The sequence below is a fragment of the Ambystoma mexicanum genome, chromosome 13 (assembly GCF_040938575.1).
Source record: "Ambystoma mexicanum isolate Mex_15411 chromosome 13, UKY_AmexF1_1, whole genome shotgun sequence".
In the NCBI taxonomy this organism is placed as follows: domain Eukaryota; kingdom Metazoa; phylum Chordata; class Amphibia; order Caudata; family Ambystomatidae; genus Ambystoma; species Ambystoma mexicanum.
Genome location: NC_090938.1, coordinates 683,264,373 through 683,281,367, shown reverse-complemented (window position 1 = coordinate 683,281,367; position 16,995 = coordinate 683,264,373). Strand labels below are relative to the sequence as shown.

Here is a 16,995-nt window from a genome sequence, read left to right as displayed (position 1 = left end):
AATCACTTTCGGCGGGTGCAGCGGTGGGAGAAGATCCATCCGGCGACAAGCCGTAGGCCGGCCACCGCTTAACGCTTCGTCGTGGTCAAGGGGTAGACAATTGCTGCACTTACACAGTGCCTGTCCTTCCAAGGGTATCTGGCCCTGCAAGAGGGGCCAAACCTAAATGGTGTCCTTTGCATAGCGGAAGGCAATAAAGGCGATGACCAGACAGAAGGCAAAGAGGGGAAAAGAGTAGAGACATAGCTGAAAGGATATGGCCGCCCAAACTCCACTCTCCCTACTGTGTAGGCCGGCCACATGGACGGCTCCGCTGCCAGATCGCAGGCGTGGAAAGTCCACTGCAGTCTACGGCATAGTACAGGAAACACCATCGAAATGACTTTAGGGGATAATCGACAAAGTTGATAAACAAGGTGATAACAATGTCTCCTATGAAAGAGCTCCACAATAGGGCGACCAGTAATCTGGGAGGAAAAAAAACAATCTGAGGGACATCGGCACGTGAGGGATTTTGGGTACACTACACGTCACGATAGGGATAGTGTTACAGACACGCCTATGCCCAAGGCCTCTTTCGGTCCCCGAAATACAAGATGCAATACTCTGCGGTTACCACTAGATGTCGGACCATATGCACAGCATGTGATTCTAAGCAGATTAACAACCATCAGAAAGAAACAAGTTACTTACCTGTAACTGTTGTTCTCCAGCATGGGTCTGGCATGTATTCACATGCTCATGAATATTCCCCGTCAGGCTGGGAATCCTCGGTAAAGAAAAATCAGTATCAGTTTCGTTTCTGATCTGTCTTTCGTAGTAGTAACCAATCACTGATCTCTGCGTCATACTGACCACAGCCAATGACTGCCCTCTCCCTAAGCCCCGCCTCTGGCAGCCATCTTCAGATTTGGTAGCACGTGAAGTGGCAGTTTGACCAAGTGAAGAGCCGCAGAGGGGTAGGCGGGAGGGTTCGCATGTGAATCCATGCCAGACCCATGCTGGAGACCAACAGTTACAGGTAAGTAACTTGTTCCTTCTCCAGCATGGGGTCTGGCATGGATTCACATGCTCATGAATATAAGAATACATAGCAGTACACACATGCACAACCACGGGAGGTGGCAAAAGGCTCAACATTAAGCAATACAAAAAAAACTCAACATTAAGCATCTCTTACCTCCTCACCAGGCTCAACTTAAGCGAACAGGTTGCGCAGCACTGCTTGGCCGACCCTGGACTCCTCCCTGGAATCCCGATCGACGCAGTAGAATCTGGTGAAGGTGTGCGTCGAACTCCACGTAGCAGCCCTGCAGATGTCCAGCAGGGGCACACCAGATAAGAACGCCGTAGTAGCAGCGATCGCGCTGGTCGAATGGGCTCTCGGACGGCCTGCCAGCGGTCGGTTAGCCAACCGGTGGCAGTGCATGATGCAGCCGGAGAGCCATCTGGAAATAGAAGACTTCGAGAGAGCCTTCCCTTGATTCACAGGTCCAAAGTTCACGAATAGCTGTGATGTCCTCCGAAAACTCTTCGTGCGGTCCACGTAGGACTTCAGCGCTCTAGCCACATCCAGCAAGTGCAAAGTCCTCTCGGCCGGCGACGAAGGAGACGGGAAGAAAACAGGTAACACCAGGGGCTCGTTAAGATGGAAGTCCGACGGCACCTTGGGCATAAAGGAGGGGTGCGTCCTAAGCACCACCCTCGAGGCATGGAAAGTCAAGTACGGTGCTTTGCAGGATAGGGCCTGGATCTCTCCCACTCGTCGTGCGGAGGTAATGGCCACCAGGAATGCAGTCTTCCACGACACAAACTTCATCGGTGCGGAGTGCATCGGCTCGAATGGGGGCCCCATGAGCCTGGTCAGCACCACGTTAAGTTCCCGGGCCGGGGCCTTCACCGGCGGGAACGACCAGAACAGTCCTTTCATAAACTTTTTTTACCAGTCGATGGGACGACAGGGACGTCCGTCCTGTGGTTCTGGTATATCTGGAGATCGCCGCCAGATGAATCTTAATGGAGGCATGGGCTAGCCCAGCCTTTGCCAGCGCTAGCAGGTACGGCAGCACTTGAGGGGCCATAATCCGTAGGGGGTTGATCTTCTGTGCTCGGCACCAGATAGAGAACCTCTTCCACTTATGACCGTAGCATTTGAGAGTCGAGGACGCCCTGGCCTTTGCAAGAACCTCTCTGCAATCGGCCGGTATATCGTAGCCTCCAAACTCTAGCGCTGCAGGAGCCAAGCCTGCAGGTTCAGCAACGGCGGGTCGTGGTGGAAGATGGCGCCTCCTTCTCTGGAGAGAAGGTCCGCGTCCGCCGACAGCTTGATGGGAGGGGACGTTGACAAGTCCAGAGGTCCGGGAACCAGATCTGCCTCGGCCACGCCGGTGCGACGAGGATCATCCTGCACCGGGACCTCTTGAGCTGGTTGATGAGTCGAAGCAGCAACGGCAACGGAGGGAACGCATACAGGTATAGGCCATCCCAGGGGAACGAGAACGGATCGCCCATGCTTCTCGGCTGGGGAAACCTGCTGGCGAACCTCTTGCACTTAGAGTTCGTCGCTGTTGCGAACAGGTCGATTTGGGGTTTGCCCCATCGTCGAAAGAGTTGATCCACCTGATCTTGGCGCAGTTCCCACTCGTGACACGCACGCAGCTCCCTGCTGAGCGAGTCGGCGATAGTGTTTCTTTCTCCTGCCAGGTGGAAGGGAACCAGGAACATCCCCTGGGCGACCGCCCAGTGCCACAGATCCTGTGCCTCCTTGGATAGGGCTGGCTATCTGGTGCCTCCCTGCTTCCGTATGTAAAACATTGTCATGGTGTTGTCCGTGAAGACCCGCACCACCTTGCCCTTGAGCGACGGGAGGAACGATTTGAGAGCCCAGAACACGGCTCGGAGTTCCAGGATGTTGATGTGCAGGGCCTCTCCTCCGGGAGCCAGAGGCCTCTTGCGGGGAGATCTCTGGTGTGGGCGCCCCAGCCTTCCAGGGAGGCGTTCGTCGTCACCGTCTCCTGGTACGCCGGCGTCTGAAAGTCCTTGCCCGCCGTGAGGTGTGCTCGAACGCCCCACCACAGAATCGCCCGCCGGAACACCTAGTTGAGGGGGACCCTGTCTTCGAAGGTGCCCGTCGCCTGCATCCAGCGGGCGTCGAGAAATTCTTGAAGAGGGCGCATCCGTAGTCTGCAGAGGCGCACCAGGTAGATGCAAGAGGACCTCACCGTGGCCACGTCCGTGGCTAGCAGATGCTGCACTTTGCCTAGAATGGTCTTTGTCCGTTCTTCCGATGGTGCCGCCAGGCGCCTCACTGTATCAAGCTTCGCTCCCAGAAACAGGGCTACCTGCGACGGCACCAGGTGGGACTTTGGGTAATTTATGGCGAATCCCAGGTTTGTGTAGCTGGACGGTCCTCGCAGTGTGTTCGACAGCGAGTTCCCTCGTCCTTGAGCGGATGAGCCAGTCGTCCAGGTAGGGGTAGACGTGAATCCCCTGCAGGCGCAGCCGCGCCGCCACAGGTGCTAGGCACTTGGTAAAGACCCTGGTAAAGACCCTGGGGGCCGACTTCAATGCGAACGGCAGTGCTCTGAATTGGTAGTGGCGTCCCTGGAGTACGAACCCGAGGAACTTTCGGTGACTTTTGAGGATGGGAACGTGGAAGTTAGCATCCTCCAGGTCCAACGACGATAGAAAGTCGCCTTCCTCCAGCTGTCCCAGCACGTGCTGGAGGGTGACCATCCTGAACTTTTGTGACCTGATGTATTTTTTCAAACGACGAAGGTCCAGGATGGGGCGCCAGCCGCCCGTCTTCTTCCTGACGAGGAAGTATCATGAGTACACCCCGGAGCCTCTTGGGGACAAGCTCGATGGCGCCTTTCCTGAGCATCGCCCGTACTTCCAACAGCAGTTGCGGGACGTGATTTTCCTTCCTGGCCACCGGTGGAACGTGAGGGCACTTCTTCAGGAATTCGATAGAGTGTCCTCTTGCCAGGGTATCCAGCACCCAACGGTCGGTGGAGATGGACTTCCACACGCCGATGAACTTCGTCAGCCGGCCTCCCACCGGGGTGCTTCGGTGGGGGCCCGAGGCCACGGCCGGTTCAGTCCTGCTTTGAGGTGGTGGCCTTGCCGCCCTGGCCACCTTGCCGACGGCGGCGAGGTGCTCCCTGCTTGCCGCCACCCCTGTAGGCCTCCTGAGAAGAGGAGCGTGCCGCCTGGCGGTAGGACGACGAGCCACCGCTGGATCCCTTGGAGGCACCCTGTCTGCCTCCGGAGCTCCGAAAGGGCCGTCGTTGCTGAAGGGCTCCTAGGGCGCGGGCCGTCTCCGTGTCCGTCTTTATGGCTTGGCGTTGCCGCCGACGAAATGACCCGCCACCCCATGGCGTCCAACTTCTTTCCCTCGCCGTCCGGCAGGGAATTCGTCGTCGAGGCTCCTGACCCCGCTGCTTTCTTCTTCGCCGCCGCCGAGACGACCGAGTCTGGCGTTGGCTGGGCCCTGAGGCACAGGGGAGCGGTTTCGGGGACCCGGTACTTCTTCTCGTACCAGTCCCGTTTGGCTGGTGCCGTGGAGGGGTTCTTGAGAACCGACAGGCCTTCCTCCCAGATGTCATCGATTAGAGGCACCGCGATGACAGTCTTCCTCTTGGCCTCCCGGCGCCGATAGAGGAAACCTTCCTTTTTCTGCTCCTCCGGGCAGAGCTGGAACAATTCGGACGCCCTGGCGATGCTGGTGTGGAATGAGCCAATCTCGTCGGGCGGCGAGGCCCGTGCGACGGGAGACGGGAGACCGTTCCGTCGTCGTCGCCCTCAGAACCCGTCGTCGAGCCCATTGCACCGTCATCTCCCGACTTGTGGGAGATGAGAAGGGAACTGTAGGCCTTACGGGGGCGAGAGGAGGAGAGGGTTGGGTCCTCCGTCGTTTGTTCTGAGGACTTCCCGACGGGCCAGGTTGCGGGTCCTCCGGCCTGGGCCGTGGTAATCTCGTCCTTATCTCAGAGCATAAGGACTGGATCGCAGACAAAATGGCCGCCGAGCTATCCGGAGGCCTAGGTTCCGGCTGCGCCGGAAGGGAAGGCTACTCTTCCTCGCCATCGTCGTCTACCTCGGTTATCTCCCGAGGATCTTCCTTACGGGATCGAACCTTCTCGAATTGGACTTCGAGATTCCTCACGGCCTCGGTCAGTTCCTCCTCCGAGGCTGACTCCGAGCTCGAGGAGGCTACCGTGCCTCCCCTCGCTTCTTCCATCATGGTGGCCATGACGATGGGCTGAAAAGAGAATTCCCTCCTTGGCGGCAGGGAAACTAGTCCCGGAGGCAGTCTCCGCTGGCGGGGTCTCTGCCGGCTTGGCCAGAGTCGCCTCGATAGAGGCCTTTGCCTGCTGGGTAGGGGCCATCACCACCTTCGGTGCGTCCCGGGCCTTTTCCTTAGGGGGAGGGGCGACACCTCGCTCCCCCTCTTCCGAGATTGGACGGGGCTTCTCCCGAAGCTTACCCGGGGTCTCGGACTTCCTCTTCCCCGAACCGGAGCGCTGGCTCATGGTTGACTGTGCCGGGGAAGGCGCGCCCTGCCTGGCGACCGAAGAGCCCAACCTTTCGGCACTCCTGGGAGCCAGCGGACTTGCGGCGCTTGGCCTGGTGTTGGGCCCCCGTCGCTGGGGCACCCGCACAGGACTTAGAAGCCCGCTCGGACCCTTTCTTCTTCTTCTCACCCGTTGAGCCCTTCTCCAACCAGCTGGCGAGACGGGATCGACGGTCCCTCATGGTCCGCTCCGACAAGTTCTTGCAGAACTGGCAGTCCTTCTCTACATGAGTCTTGTCCCCATGAAGACGGTAGAGGCATCGCGAGTGTTCGTCCTCCTTAAACACATTCTGCAGCCCGCATCCAGGGCAGCTGTGAAACAGCTTGGGTCCAGTTGACGAACTTGCGTCCTGGGCCATCTCGAAGTAGGCCGCGAATCTTCTGGAATCCTCCAAGAAGTTGATTCGACGAAATCTTCACCCTTGAGGGGTGTAGGAAAATCCTGCAACGGGTAGCCGTTAACAGGAGTAGAAACAGTGGAGCTTGAGGCTCGATTAACTGAAAAAATGTGAAAATTCACCTGAAAAAGCACGAAACATGCAGTAAAAGCTCGAGAGCTAAGCACGAGGACTCCCAACACTTGAACGTGCGGTAAAAATCTGAAGATGGCTGCCAGAGGCGGGGCTTAGGGAGAGGGCAGTCATTGGCTGTGGTCAGTATGACGCAGAGATCAGTGATTGGTTACTACTACGAAAGACAGATCAGAAACGAAACTGATCCTGATTTTTCTTTACCGAGGATTCCCAGCCTGACAGGGAATATTCATGAGCATGTGAATCCATGCCAGACCCCATGCTGGAGAATAAAGATTATAGGGTCTCGTTACGAGTTTGGTGGCATTGCGGCAGTAAATCCGCCATGATACCAAACTATATTTCTGTTACCGCCACTTGGCCGGCGGCATTACCACCAGAATACAAGAGGCAGTAGGCGGTGTTAGTCCCCATTAATTGAAGTTCATAGGACTTCATGGGGGATTTCAGCAGTAATACCACAGAATTGCCAGAATTTGGCCAGTAAGGTGAAGGAAATACCTCCACCTTACCACCAAACCTGTAGTTGGGCTGTGCAGTAATGCGGCAGTAAACAATATCACTCTCACCTTTTACTGCACCTCCCAACTTATGAGGCCCATAGACTATGACTGTTGATATTTCTGAAAATGTAGTAGGAAAGTATCCAATAGGAAAAGGAGATTGTTGAATCAGCAGAACTGTTTGGGGACTCCAAACTTGAATTGCATGAACTCTTCCACTGCAGGAGCTGTATCATGAGTTTGATCCCCTTCCCGTTTCAGAGCCGCCAGGGTACCACTCCGGTGGTGTTAGTGCGTGGTACAAATATCCTTTAACATTGACATTAGCATATAAGAAACTGTGCTACAAATGTTAAAACCCAACTACAGTCTAAAACCAGGAGTTGGGAAACATGTGGCCCTCCAGACGTTTTGTCTACAAGTTCCATGATTCCTAGTTATTGGTTATGCAGCAGGGCGTGAAGGCCAAAACTTGCAAGCAACAGGTTTAGGGGGTCCCAAATAGCCGGCTTATTTAGTATGAACAGTGTGTCAAGTATTCAGTTGAAGATGAACAAGCTTCAATGTAGTCGAAGAGTTATTTTAAAAAAAAAAAACATACTCCAAATTTTAAAAACACTTAATAAAAAATTAGAGCACTATTTTAAAGGAGTTCCCAAGTTTCATATATTTCTCTACGTTTGATCCATCACAGCATCATTACTAAAAGCATACAACCGAGAAAAGAACAGAACAAATAAACATGGACCTAATGTATGTGAGTATGCTGCATATGAAAAACCAGTGCTAATCAAAGACGGTTCGAATGAAAAAAATGGATTTCCGAATTGTCAATCGCACACGTTGAAATCCCTGGTGATCTGCAATGTACCTTGGGTGGAATGCGAGTTCTCAAACCATCTTTACAGTTCACAGGAAGTTATGAATGTTTCCTGTTGATTCATGCAATCAGGGGTATATGTGCGGTGAGTGAACTACATATTCCAATTAAACTGCCCACCTTCCCCCCGTAAAATTACCCAAGCGAGAGCAAGGACTCTCCCAGACAGGCTTACAGAATTGGAGCAGAAGTAATCGCACATAGGAAAGCCTGACTTGGGACAGTATGCCCATAACCTACAAGCTCTAAGACGGTACCGTCCTATTGGGCAGTCGCTCACTTCAACCAAATCCAACATGTCACTCACCCAACCTCCTTCGCACCACTCGAGAGGAAGCTAGACTATGGCTTCTTCAAAATCACTCTCTTCAACCTCCACCCCACACAGATAACGTGATCGCCATCTCTCCTGCCACACAGTGGTCTCATCACTCACATTTTCCTTTGTGGCAAAATGGCCCGCAATGTTATTTGGGAGATTTTTCAATAATCAAGTTCACCCAAGATGCCAATACGGGTTGGGTAATATAAGTCGCATCTTGCATTGCATGATATGTAACCGATTCACCCCCAGCACGAATTAACTTGGGCATTCCACCAGCTGGGAAGTCTTCTGACTTCACAACAAATTCCCACCCAACCAATTTCAACAACAGAATAGCTCCCTGCTTAAGTCCCATGCCAACAGAGTCCTCACAACTTTTATGCACCCCCCTGGAAGACAAACCCACATGTGAACTGGAGGGTTTACCAAGAAGTTCCTCAGAAAGGTCCCTTAAGCAGGAGCATATTACTCTGCCTAACATAAAACTGACTAACTCATTCCCACTCTTGTCCACTAACTGTTATGGATTCTTAAAGGTTACCCAAAGACATGTCCCGTAGGAAGGACAACAAAACAGGCCACCTCTCAGTGATCCTCAACACTTCCATACAAAAACACAGATATTTGCACCTTTGTCTAATATTTAATGAAGAATTATGTCACACAATGCTTATTTGTCACTTTTGCAATCTGTGCTCCATATATCCATACGGCACTGGGGATAACGCTAAACCCGCCACCCGTGATTGGTTGCCCTGCAGCAGGCACCAAAGACCATGCCGACGGCACTGGGGATAACGCCTTTACAAAATCTGGCGTCCCCAAGTGAAGAGGTGAGCCTCTGGAGCCCCCTCAGGCCATTAAAATGGTGGGCCTTGCCCTCCTCTGCCCCCAGGCCCCGCGTGCTGCCTGGTAGCCCCAGCCCACCTTCCCTCTACCAAGGAAGCTGGCCTAGGTGAGTCACCCACAGAGCCCTGCCCCAGAGGTCTCCCAAACAATTGCAAAAAGTGTTGAAATGGCAGGCTAAGGACCCCAAGGCCAAGGGCGGCTCCTACATTGGCAGCTCCAAGATGTGTCTGCCGGTGTCAGCAGGGGAAGCCAGGGAAGCCAGCAGTCAACAGACACCAACAAAAACTGAGTGTGGCATGGGTGGGGAGTGGAGCAATTACTCTACTCCAGAAAACCACTGCCACTCTATCTTACCACCCAATGACAGAGTGCCATAATATTAGCATGCCCACACTTAGAATTGTGAAGACCAGCCTGCGCCGCTCCTAGATAAGACTGTGAATGTTAGCATGCCCACACGTAGATAGAACTCTGAACATTGGCCTGCGCCGGTTCTAGATAAGACTGTGAAGGCCAACAAGTGCCACACTTGGAGAAAGCTGTGAATGTTAGCATGCTAAAGGTCAAGTAACCGTAAACCACTAACCAATATAACTTCAAATTCTGCATTCTTATCTCACTCAAAAACTCACACAACCATCTCTCGCACCACAAGCCGCACGCACTTCACAACACTGCAACAGCACACGCGGACTGACACCGATCCAATACCTGCACCAAAGCTCAGTATCTGGTGTATACCGAGCTGAAACTGCCAACAGAACACCACTCCTCTCACTATGCTACTCCCTCTTCACCTTACTAACCCATCCCACCTTATCGCTTACAGATCCGCCAGAGCGCCTGGGGACCAATTCCATTGGTGACGGTGCACGGTACAAATACCTTTAACATTAACATTTGCTTCTCGGCAATGTTAGATCGAAGACAAATAAGAAAAAGTATTTAGCTGCCCAACAGCACAAAACTATTAAGCCGGAGACTAATAGCTTTTTCTTTGCCCGAATTTTGCTGAATAATCACTCCAAGCCAAAGTTCAGTACACTCCCAAACAAGTTGCAGATACCTCATCTATAGTCTTAGTACTATAAAGGTCAAAAAGCAGTACAGGACGGATAAACATTTTAGCAGGATTTGGGTGGGGGTGCATTTAGAACAGTTGGGTTTTTGAAAGTTTTTACTAAACTGCACATCTAAAGCTGCAAGGCGTTTCAATTATGGAGCTGCATAGAACCCAACACACCAGCAATCTCGTGCATATGAGACACCCTCTCATTGGACTAGCAAGAATGGAAGAGGATACTGTTCTAGGATGGCAGATGGTTCTAGCTCTGATAGGATAATATCCAGTAAACGTTGAGGTGCATAAGAATTAACAGAAGCAGATTGGTAGCGCAGGAGCAGAGAAAAGGGAGGCGAAAGATGTTAGAGGAGTTTTCCTAAAGCCCACTTGAGGTAAGACTTCATAAAACCATCCCAATGGTATACAGGTCCCCAACTCTTAGTATCAGTCTGTACTACTCATGAACCTTAGTAGAGTGGCAGAGCAGTCAGGCTCATAAGAGGAAGATGTGAGTTGTAGGTAAGTACACTGAATACAGTTAGTAATGCAATTCAAAGAAACACTTTAAATGTATATAAAATACATATATTTACAGAAGAGATGTTTTAAAATACTTAGCACATTAAACCAAAAAAAATTAGATTACATAGATACTTTTACACGAATGACAGTTCAACCGCACTACTGCGCATTCGTGTAAAACCAGTTGGTTAGTCAAACAATAGCAGATCTTAAGGTTCTAGAGGCAGTTTCTTCGCACATTAAGGCTTTTAAAGTTCAATTCGCAAACCTAGCTAAAAGGAAGATCAGAGAGGCTCAAAGTCTTAAGAAGCAGCAGAATAGCAAATGTTCCTGTGGATACTTTGTCTCTAGGTAAGGATATTAGAAGAATAACTCAACGGTGGAGGCCCAGTATTAGGGAGAATTCTAAAAAATGTGCTAATTTCCTTCTATCTTAGAGACCCCCAGCTCTTTTGCTGAACTTCAGGACTTTTAATTTGTAACCTGGACAGAGTGAGCCCTTTTTCTCACTCTCTCATGTATTTTTAATGTGATTTAGACTCCATTTCTTTTAACTTTGGGGTCTGAAACTCCATAGGCATCATCTTTTACATTGTGAGACACGGCACCTTCAGTGCAGTGGCACAGGGAAGTCTTAAGATTTCCCAAAGGTTTAAATACCTTCTCTTGGTGACACTACTGTTTCCAAGAGTAGTAAAGTGAAATTGACTAGGTTATGTTAATGGTATTTATATAGTGCACCGTCACCAACGGAATTGGTCCCCAGGCGCTCTGGCGGATCTGTAAACGAGAAGGTGGGATGGGTTAGAAAGGTGAAGAGGGAGTAGGATAGTGAGAGGAGTGGTATACTGTTGGCAGCTTCAACTCGGTAGACACCGGGCGCTGAGCTTTGGAGCAAGTATTGTATCGGTGTCAGTCCGCGTGTGCTGTTGGTGCGGCTTATGTGTTGGCGTGGTGAAGTGCATGCGAGAGATGGTTGTGTAAGTTTTTGAGTGAGATAAGTGTGCAGAGAGTTTGTGCTTATATTGTTTAGTGGGTTATATGACATTTTAACATGCTAACATTCATAGTACTGTCTAAGTGTAGCATTTGCTGACCTACATGATTCCGTCTAAGTGTAGCACTCGCTAACCTTCACAATATTATCTAGATACGGTGCAGGCTAATGTTTTCACTTCTAAGTGTGGCACATGCTAACATTGAGAATTCCAACTAAGTGTTATTGGCTAGCCTTTGTACTTCCATCTAAGTTTAGCGCCTGCTACCGTTCACAATATTATCTAGATACAGCGCAGGCCATTGTTCTCAATTCTAAATGTGGCACATGCTAACATTCATAATCCCATCTAGATGCGACGCAGGCTATTGTTCACAATTTCCTCCAGGTGTGACACATGTTAACATTGACTGGTATGTTAAGCTGCAATGCAAGGCAACCTTTCAAGTACTGTCCTGGAGAGAATTCAGGCTGGTGGTCACAAATCTTTCTAAGTATGCATAAGTAGGGTTTGATGCATTCAGGGAGGCTGCAGACAGGGAACTGCAGTATGTGCATCAGCCAATGGTAGCGAGACGCTACAGGGAAGTACTCGCCTGCACCACTAATAGAGGTGGATGACATATTCTGTGCATAGTTGACACTGATGGACGCACAGCACATACAGACTAAGATATACATGGTTTTATACTTTGCTGTACTCGCCCCAAAGTGCGACGACTGAAGCCGAGCTTGCCCACTATCCGAGTAAGATTCAGAAAACGTTATCGGATGAGAACAGGGAATCACTAGAAACTCCACTGACACTGGATGAAATTTAAAAAAAGCTATAGTGGACTGACCCAAAGGGAAAGCCCCGGGGTTGGACTGCTTTGGGGCCGAGTTAGTTTAGGTAAATATTAGCCCCTTAAACTTTCTAGACCCAGCCCACACTATCTTACCATACAGTGCTGGAGGGGTTACTTAGTATCCACGTTGTCTAGTTTCTCAAGTAAAATTTTTATGTTACCCTTTCCACAATTAATGGCTGGTGGCAGTGGTTTACTTTTTAATACCATTGTGACTTTTTACCGCGGGCGGCAATTGCAGCTGGAGTAAGGCACCCATTTCTTGTCGGAAAGGTCCTTCTTGAGATTTACTCTGTGCGCCAAACCAGGTTTGGTCCCTTTGTTCATTTTGTCTTTGGTGGGATTCACGAGTGAAGCCCGCCTCTGGCTCTAGTAGGTCTGGCAGGGGCAGGAAGTCAAGGAGGTGCCCGAAACTCCCTGTGCTTAATCCCCTTGGTTACAGAAATGCACCCAAAGGTGATTGACCGGCTAGCTGTCCGGCAAGGACAGCCACCCTGTTGTGTGATTGACAGCTAGGCAGGAATGAATGAGAGAAACCTGCATAAAAGGAGAGACTTTTTGGCTTGGAAGGCAGAGTTGACCACTGGACGAAGGAATCCGAAGAACAACTTAGAAGACATGCCTGCTGCAACTCCTGGACCGTTGCTTTGCCCAGTGAAGCCCTGCTGCTGTGCTGAACCTCCGAATTCGCCTCGACTAGAGATGCCCTGCAAGGACGACTTCTCCCTTTGAGCTGGTGGGACCAAATCAACTCCAAAGTAAGCCCGTCTGGACATCCTCTAGGAGCTGGTTGTACTTCCACTGCTGCTGCTGGAACCGAAGTGCCAGGGAGAGGAACACCAGATTGTGTGCGTTACTTTTAAACCGGACCCGAGCACTAGGAAGATCGTCCGGACTTCCCTGATGGAGGACTGACTAAGGCTGAGCCACCTCAAAAAGAGTGCTGGACACCAGACGTGAGGAAAGTCTGAAGTGGTATCCAAGAACCACAGTGTTGCTATGTCAAACGCGAGGACCTGAAACACAGAACGAATGCTGAATTGAAGTTTGCCCATTGCTGGCGCTGACCGACCCATTGCAGAGCAGGAGTCCCCAGACATCCTCCCTCTTGTCCCCATGACTGAGGCTCAGGAACAACAGCATCTGCATAGCTGTACAGGAACAGAAGCCAGCTGGAACCATTTCTTCTAACCAGGGGTATTGTAAAGTCTAAGAGAACGTACCTCTTGTTGTGTAGCCTTACTTGGTCTCAGTTGAGACCGGTCTTGGTTACCTGGCAGAGTTGCTAAAGCTTTGCCCCTCACAGGCCTCCCAACTTGTGGCCCTTCAAGTGTTCTATTTGCTACAAACTTTTCTAAAACTTTGTGCAGGACTTTTTACCTACCTGCAAAGAAGATCTTGAGCTCCCCTAAACATTAATTGTGCAATTAACATTGGCTGTCCTGGCTCCCATAGAGACTCCCCTTTACCTTTGACTGTGTGCTTTGGCCCATCCCCCAGGAAAGAGTTAATTTACTCTGCATTGGAAGGTATCAAAGGTACTTACCTGTTTATGAATTATTTGTTAACCTTTGTTTTATTCCTCTAGTCTATCTTTTGCACCAAACTCAGTATTGCTCTAAATGTACCAGTGATAAATCAATGTCCACAGTGTCCTAGCTATTTAAGTCACCTAAGGGTGTACAACATGTCTGTGCTGTCCCCAATGGGTGTCATCTGATTTAGAGAAACTAAGTGTGTTTTGAAGTGTATTTCAATGGTTACATATATTGCTCCCTTCTGAAGAAGGCTTATACAACTGACGAATAAATTAATTGTTTTATCAAGAAACCCAAGTGTTTATTTGGATAGCTGCTACTGTGAAACTGTCACAAAATTACTGCTCACATTGACCCCTCTTCAGATAAGCCTGGCTGCTCAGCCACACTACCAACCTGTGTAGTTCAGATATACCAAAAGGTATGGTCCCTATTGCCAGAAGGTCAAGGTTATCGTAGTGCACCCAAAAAGTACTTCATACAATCTTGCCTAACACCCTGTTACAGTACACGCAAAAGGGACGCAAGGACACTCAGGACACCTCTATGTGCACTCAAACACTCTGGGCGGCTTCTTGGATTAAGGTAAGCAAAACCTTTTCTCCCCACAGTACCCTAGGTTAGACGAAATGTTCATGGCTGGATTCCCCCCGATGTAGCAGCGCTCGACCAAACCTCTGGATTCCATGGTCTGGTGACAAAAGGCAGGACAATGGACAGGCTATCTCAGCAGTGGTGTTGAGACAGGACCTCTGGCACAGATTTCTTCAGCTTCTCTGGTCAGTCTCCGGTTTTGGCACCTTTTCTGCAGCACCAACAAAGGACATGATTTGCTTGGTCAATCTTCTTTGATTCCTCGGGTCCTGCACTCTGTTGAATGGACTTGGATGAGTCTGATTGTGTCTCTGGAGGTTCACCTGGTGTTCGGCAAGACTTGGAAAGATTCAGCCTTTCTAAGATGATGCACTTCAATTGGGTCGGAGGTCTCCTAGTATTCACGGTGTGAAGCTCTGGGGAGGCACAGCACCTCTGAAGATGGCTCAGATTGTAGTTTGTCTCAGGACTGGTTGTTCCCAGTAGTCAAAGGGAGGGAGTCCCATTAATAGCCCCACTGTTGCATTGAAAACAGTGTAAGGACAGCAGTGGTCGTTCCACAGTGTTGCAAGGGGACTGCATGTGTCTAGTCTTCTTCAGTTACCAGTGGTCGACTTGCCTTTCACCTCAGGAACCTCACCTTTTATTCATTTCAGCACACACTCCTCTGCAATCTCAGCAGTTTACAGAAAGGGGTAGTAGGCTGTCCAATCAGGACAGCCAGCACCCAAGTCTGAGCTAGTTCCATTCAGGTATTTGGGCAGACAGAGCAGGGAAGGGAAAAACTCCTCCCCCCACTTCTTGCCTGCCCAGACACACTGGAGCCTAGACGGGGACAGCCAAGGGTTCTCGCCAAAGGCAAAACACACACAGACCTCCCCCTCCCAGAATCGTAGAAGGGCTAACAAAGAACAACCACACTAGAAATGGCAAAAAAATTAAGAAACCACCTTAGGTGACCCTTATTGTGCACAACCAAGACTAAACAAAGTCTGTGGTAAAATAAATAGCACAATAGTTGGTGAACACATCCACTGCCATCAGCCATCATAACTAGAGGGTCGTCTATGTGACTAACAATTCACAGGAGCAGAGAGAAGGTGGATACAAAGTATCCCTTGGCACTCCACATACAGTGGTGTGTGCCAATCTCTCAGAATATAAAGTTTTAGGGGACGTACAAAGTACCTCTATCCTTAAGAACAGTAGAAAGTAAGCGTAAAGAAATAATCAAAGAAATAATCTCCAACGAGAAACCAAAGGGTTCACAGCAAAACTGCCCATAACTAGCTGTGTGCTGCAAATGTTTTACATAGATGCCTTAAAAGAGATATGGAGGAAAGTAGACTCCCTAAAGGAAAGTAGGCTCCATAGTAAGGGTAAAACACAGAACAGTTTCAAAACACAGAACCCATAAGAATGAATGAGTGGAAAAAGGCTCCACTCATTCAGGATTTAAAGGAAAATGTCCAGAAGTCCAGCAAAAAGTGCTGGGGGTTTCAATAGGAGAGGACGAAGCATACACATGATGAATCTGCCTAGCAAAGGATCAGTGATGTCTATTAATGGAACAGGAGTAGTGTGGTTAGAGCAGACCAGATGACCTGAACTAATCTTTCAACTTCAGTATATCTATTGGTCCATGGCGCAGTTCAAAAGGGCAGACTCCACATCATATGTGAGCTCTTCTTTGTGAAACTGTCACAGTAAAGTTATGTCTCGCCTCATTCCACTGTGCATGTTTGAAAAATCAGTTGCATCACCTTCTCCCAGACCCACCAACCGGCCCCAACCATGTTTGTTCAATTATGTGAAGCACACTTACTCCGGAGGGGCCATCTTGTTGACATCAACATCCTTCAGAAAGTCACTCTGCAGGGACTGCTCTGCTGTAAACCGTTTACTAGGATCTAGTGTGAGCATATGATCAAGAAGATCCAGAGCTGGAGGAGGAATGCTAAATATCAACCAAAAAAACAAAACAAAAAAAAAAACAGGATAGCATTAACAGAATGTTTGTTAAACAGTGGAAGATCCATAAGCTTATCTTTCCACATCTGTTTGAGAAAGCAACACCCTTTTTTTTAAAAAAGGGTCACATACAAAGCCGTAATGGCATTAGGACCCTTGGGAGGTGCGGACAACGCCAAACTCACAAAGCAAACTCTTCCCTTAAACGCCGTCGGTACTGCTTCTTGGGTTTCATAGTGTTAAAGTATGGCAGCTTGATGACATCTGGCCAGACAGCAGGGCTTGGGCTTCCACAGAGCCGGCTGTGAGAGAAGAGAAAGACAGTGAGCTTGCACTACAGACATACTACTATTTCGGCCAGGACCAAGAAAGAAATGGATAGAGCAGGTTCCAAACAAGGCCTACAAAAGCAACAAAGGAAAAGGTTTAGCCACATAACAAGGGGCCATAGTTGCAAATCAAAGTATAGACCGATAACTGGCGTTGAAACTAGAATTCCAGGGAAGAGTGCAGGATATCCATCAAAGCAATAGGAAGAGTGACAGAACCAGCAGAGGCAAAATAACCCACTAAGAGTAAGAAGAGCAGGTTAGGGAATTGAGACAGGCCAACAATCATTCAAAGACAGCCAATTTATAGTTGTACTGCTTATTCAGAGCTATTTGAGAAGAGACAGGAACGCCAGAAAGCGCATGGTAGAAAATCCATTACCTGATTAGTTCCAATTGAGCGAGTTCCTGGTGTGCTTGAAAGATTGGCTTCTTAGTAAACAGTTCACCGAGGATACATCTGGAAAA

At 49.6% G+C, this 16,995-nt stretch overlaps 1 protein-coding gene across 2 annotated transcripts in view; it reads right to left on the bottom strand.

Annotated features, from left to right (window-relative positions):
- CDK12 (cyclin dependent kinase 12) overlaps positions 1–16,995 on the bottom strand; it is a 629,271-nt gene that overhangs the window by 73,283 nt on the left and 538,993 nt on the right. For both annotated transcript variants that reach the window (XM_069634721.1, XM_069634722.1), the window contains exons 9-11: positions 16,910–16,987; positions 16,384–16,500; positions 16,053–16,184 (exon numbers count right to left, since the gene is read on the bottom strand). In XM_069634721.1, the coding sequence (XP_069490822.1) occupies positions 16,053–16,184; positions 16,384–16,500; positions 16,910–16,987 (327 nt within the window). The remainder of the gene's footprint in view (positions 1–16,052; positions 16,185–16,383; positions 16,501–16,909; positions 16,988–16,995) is intronic.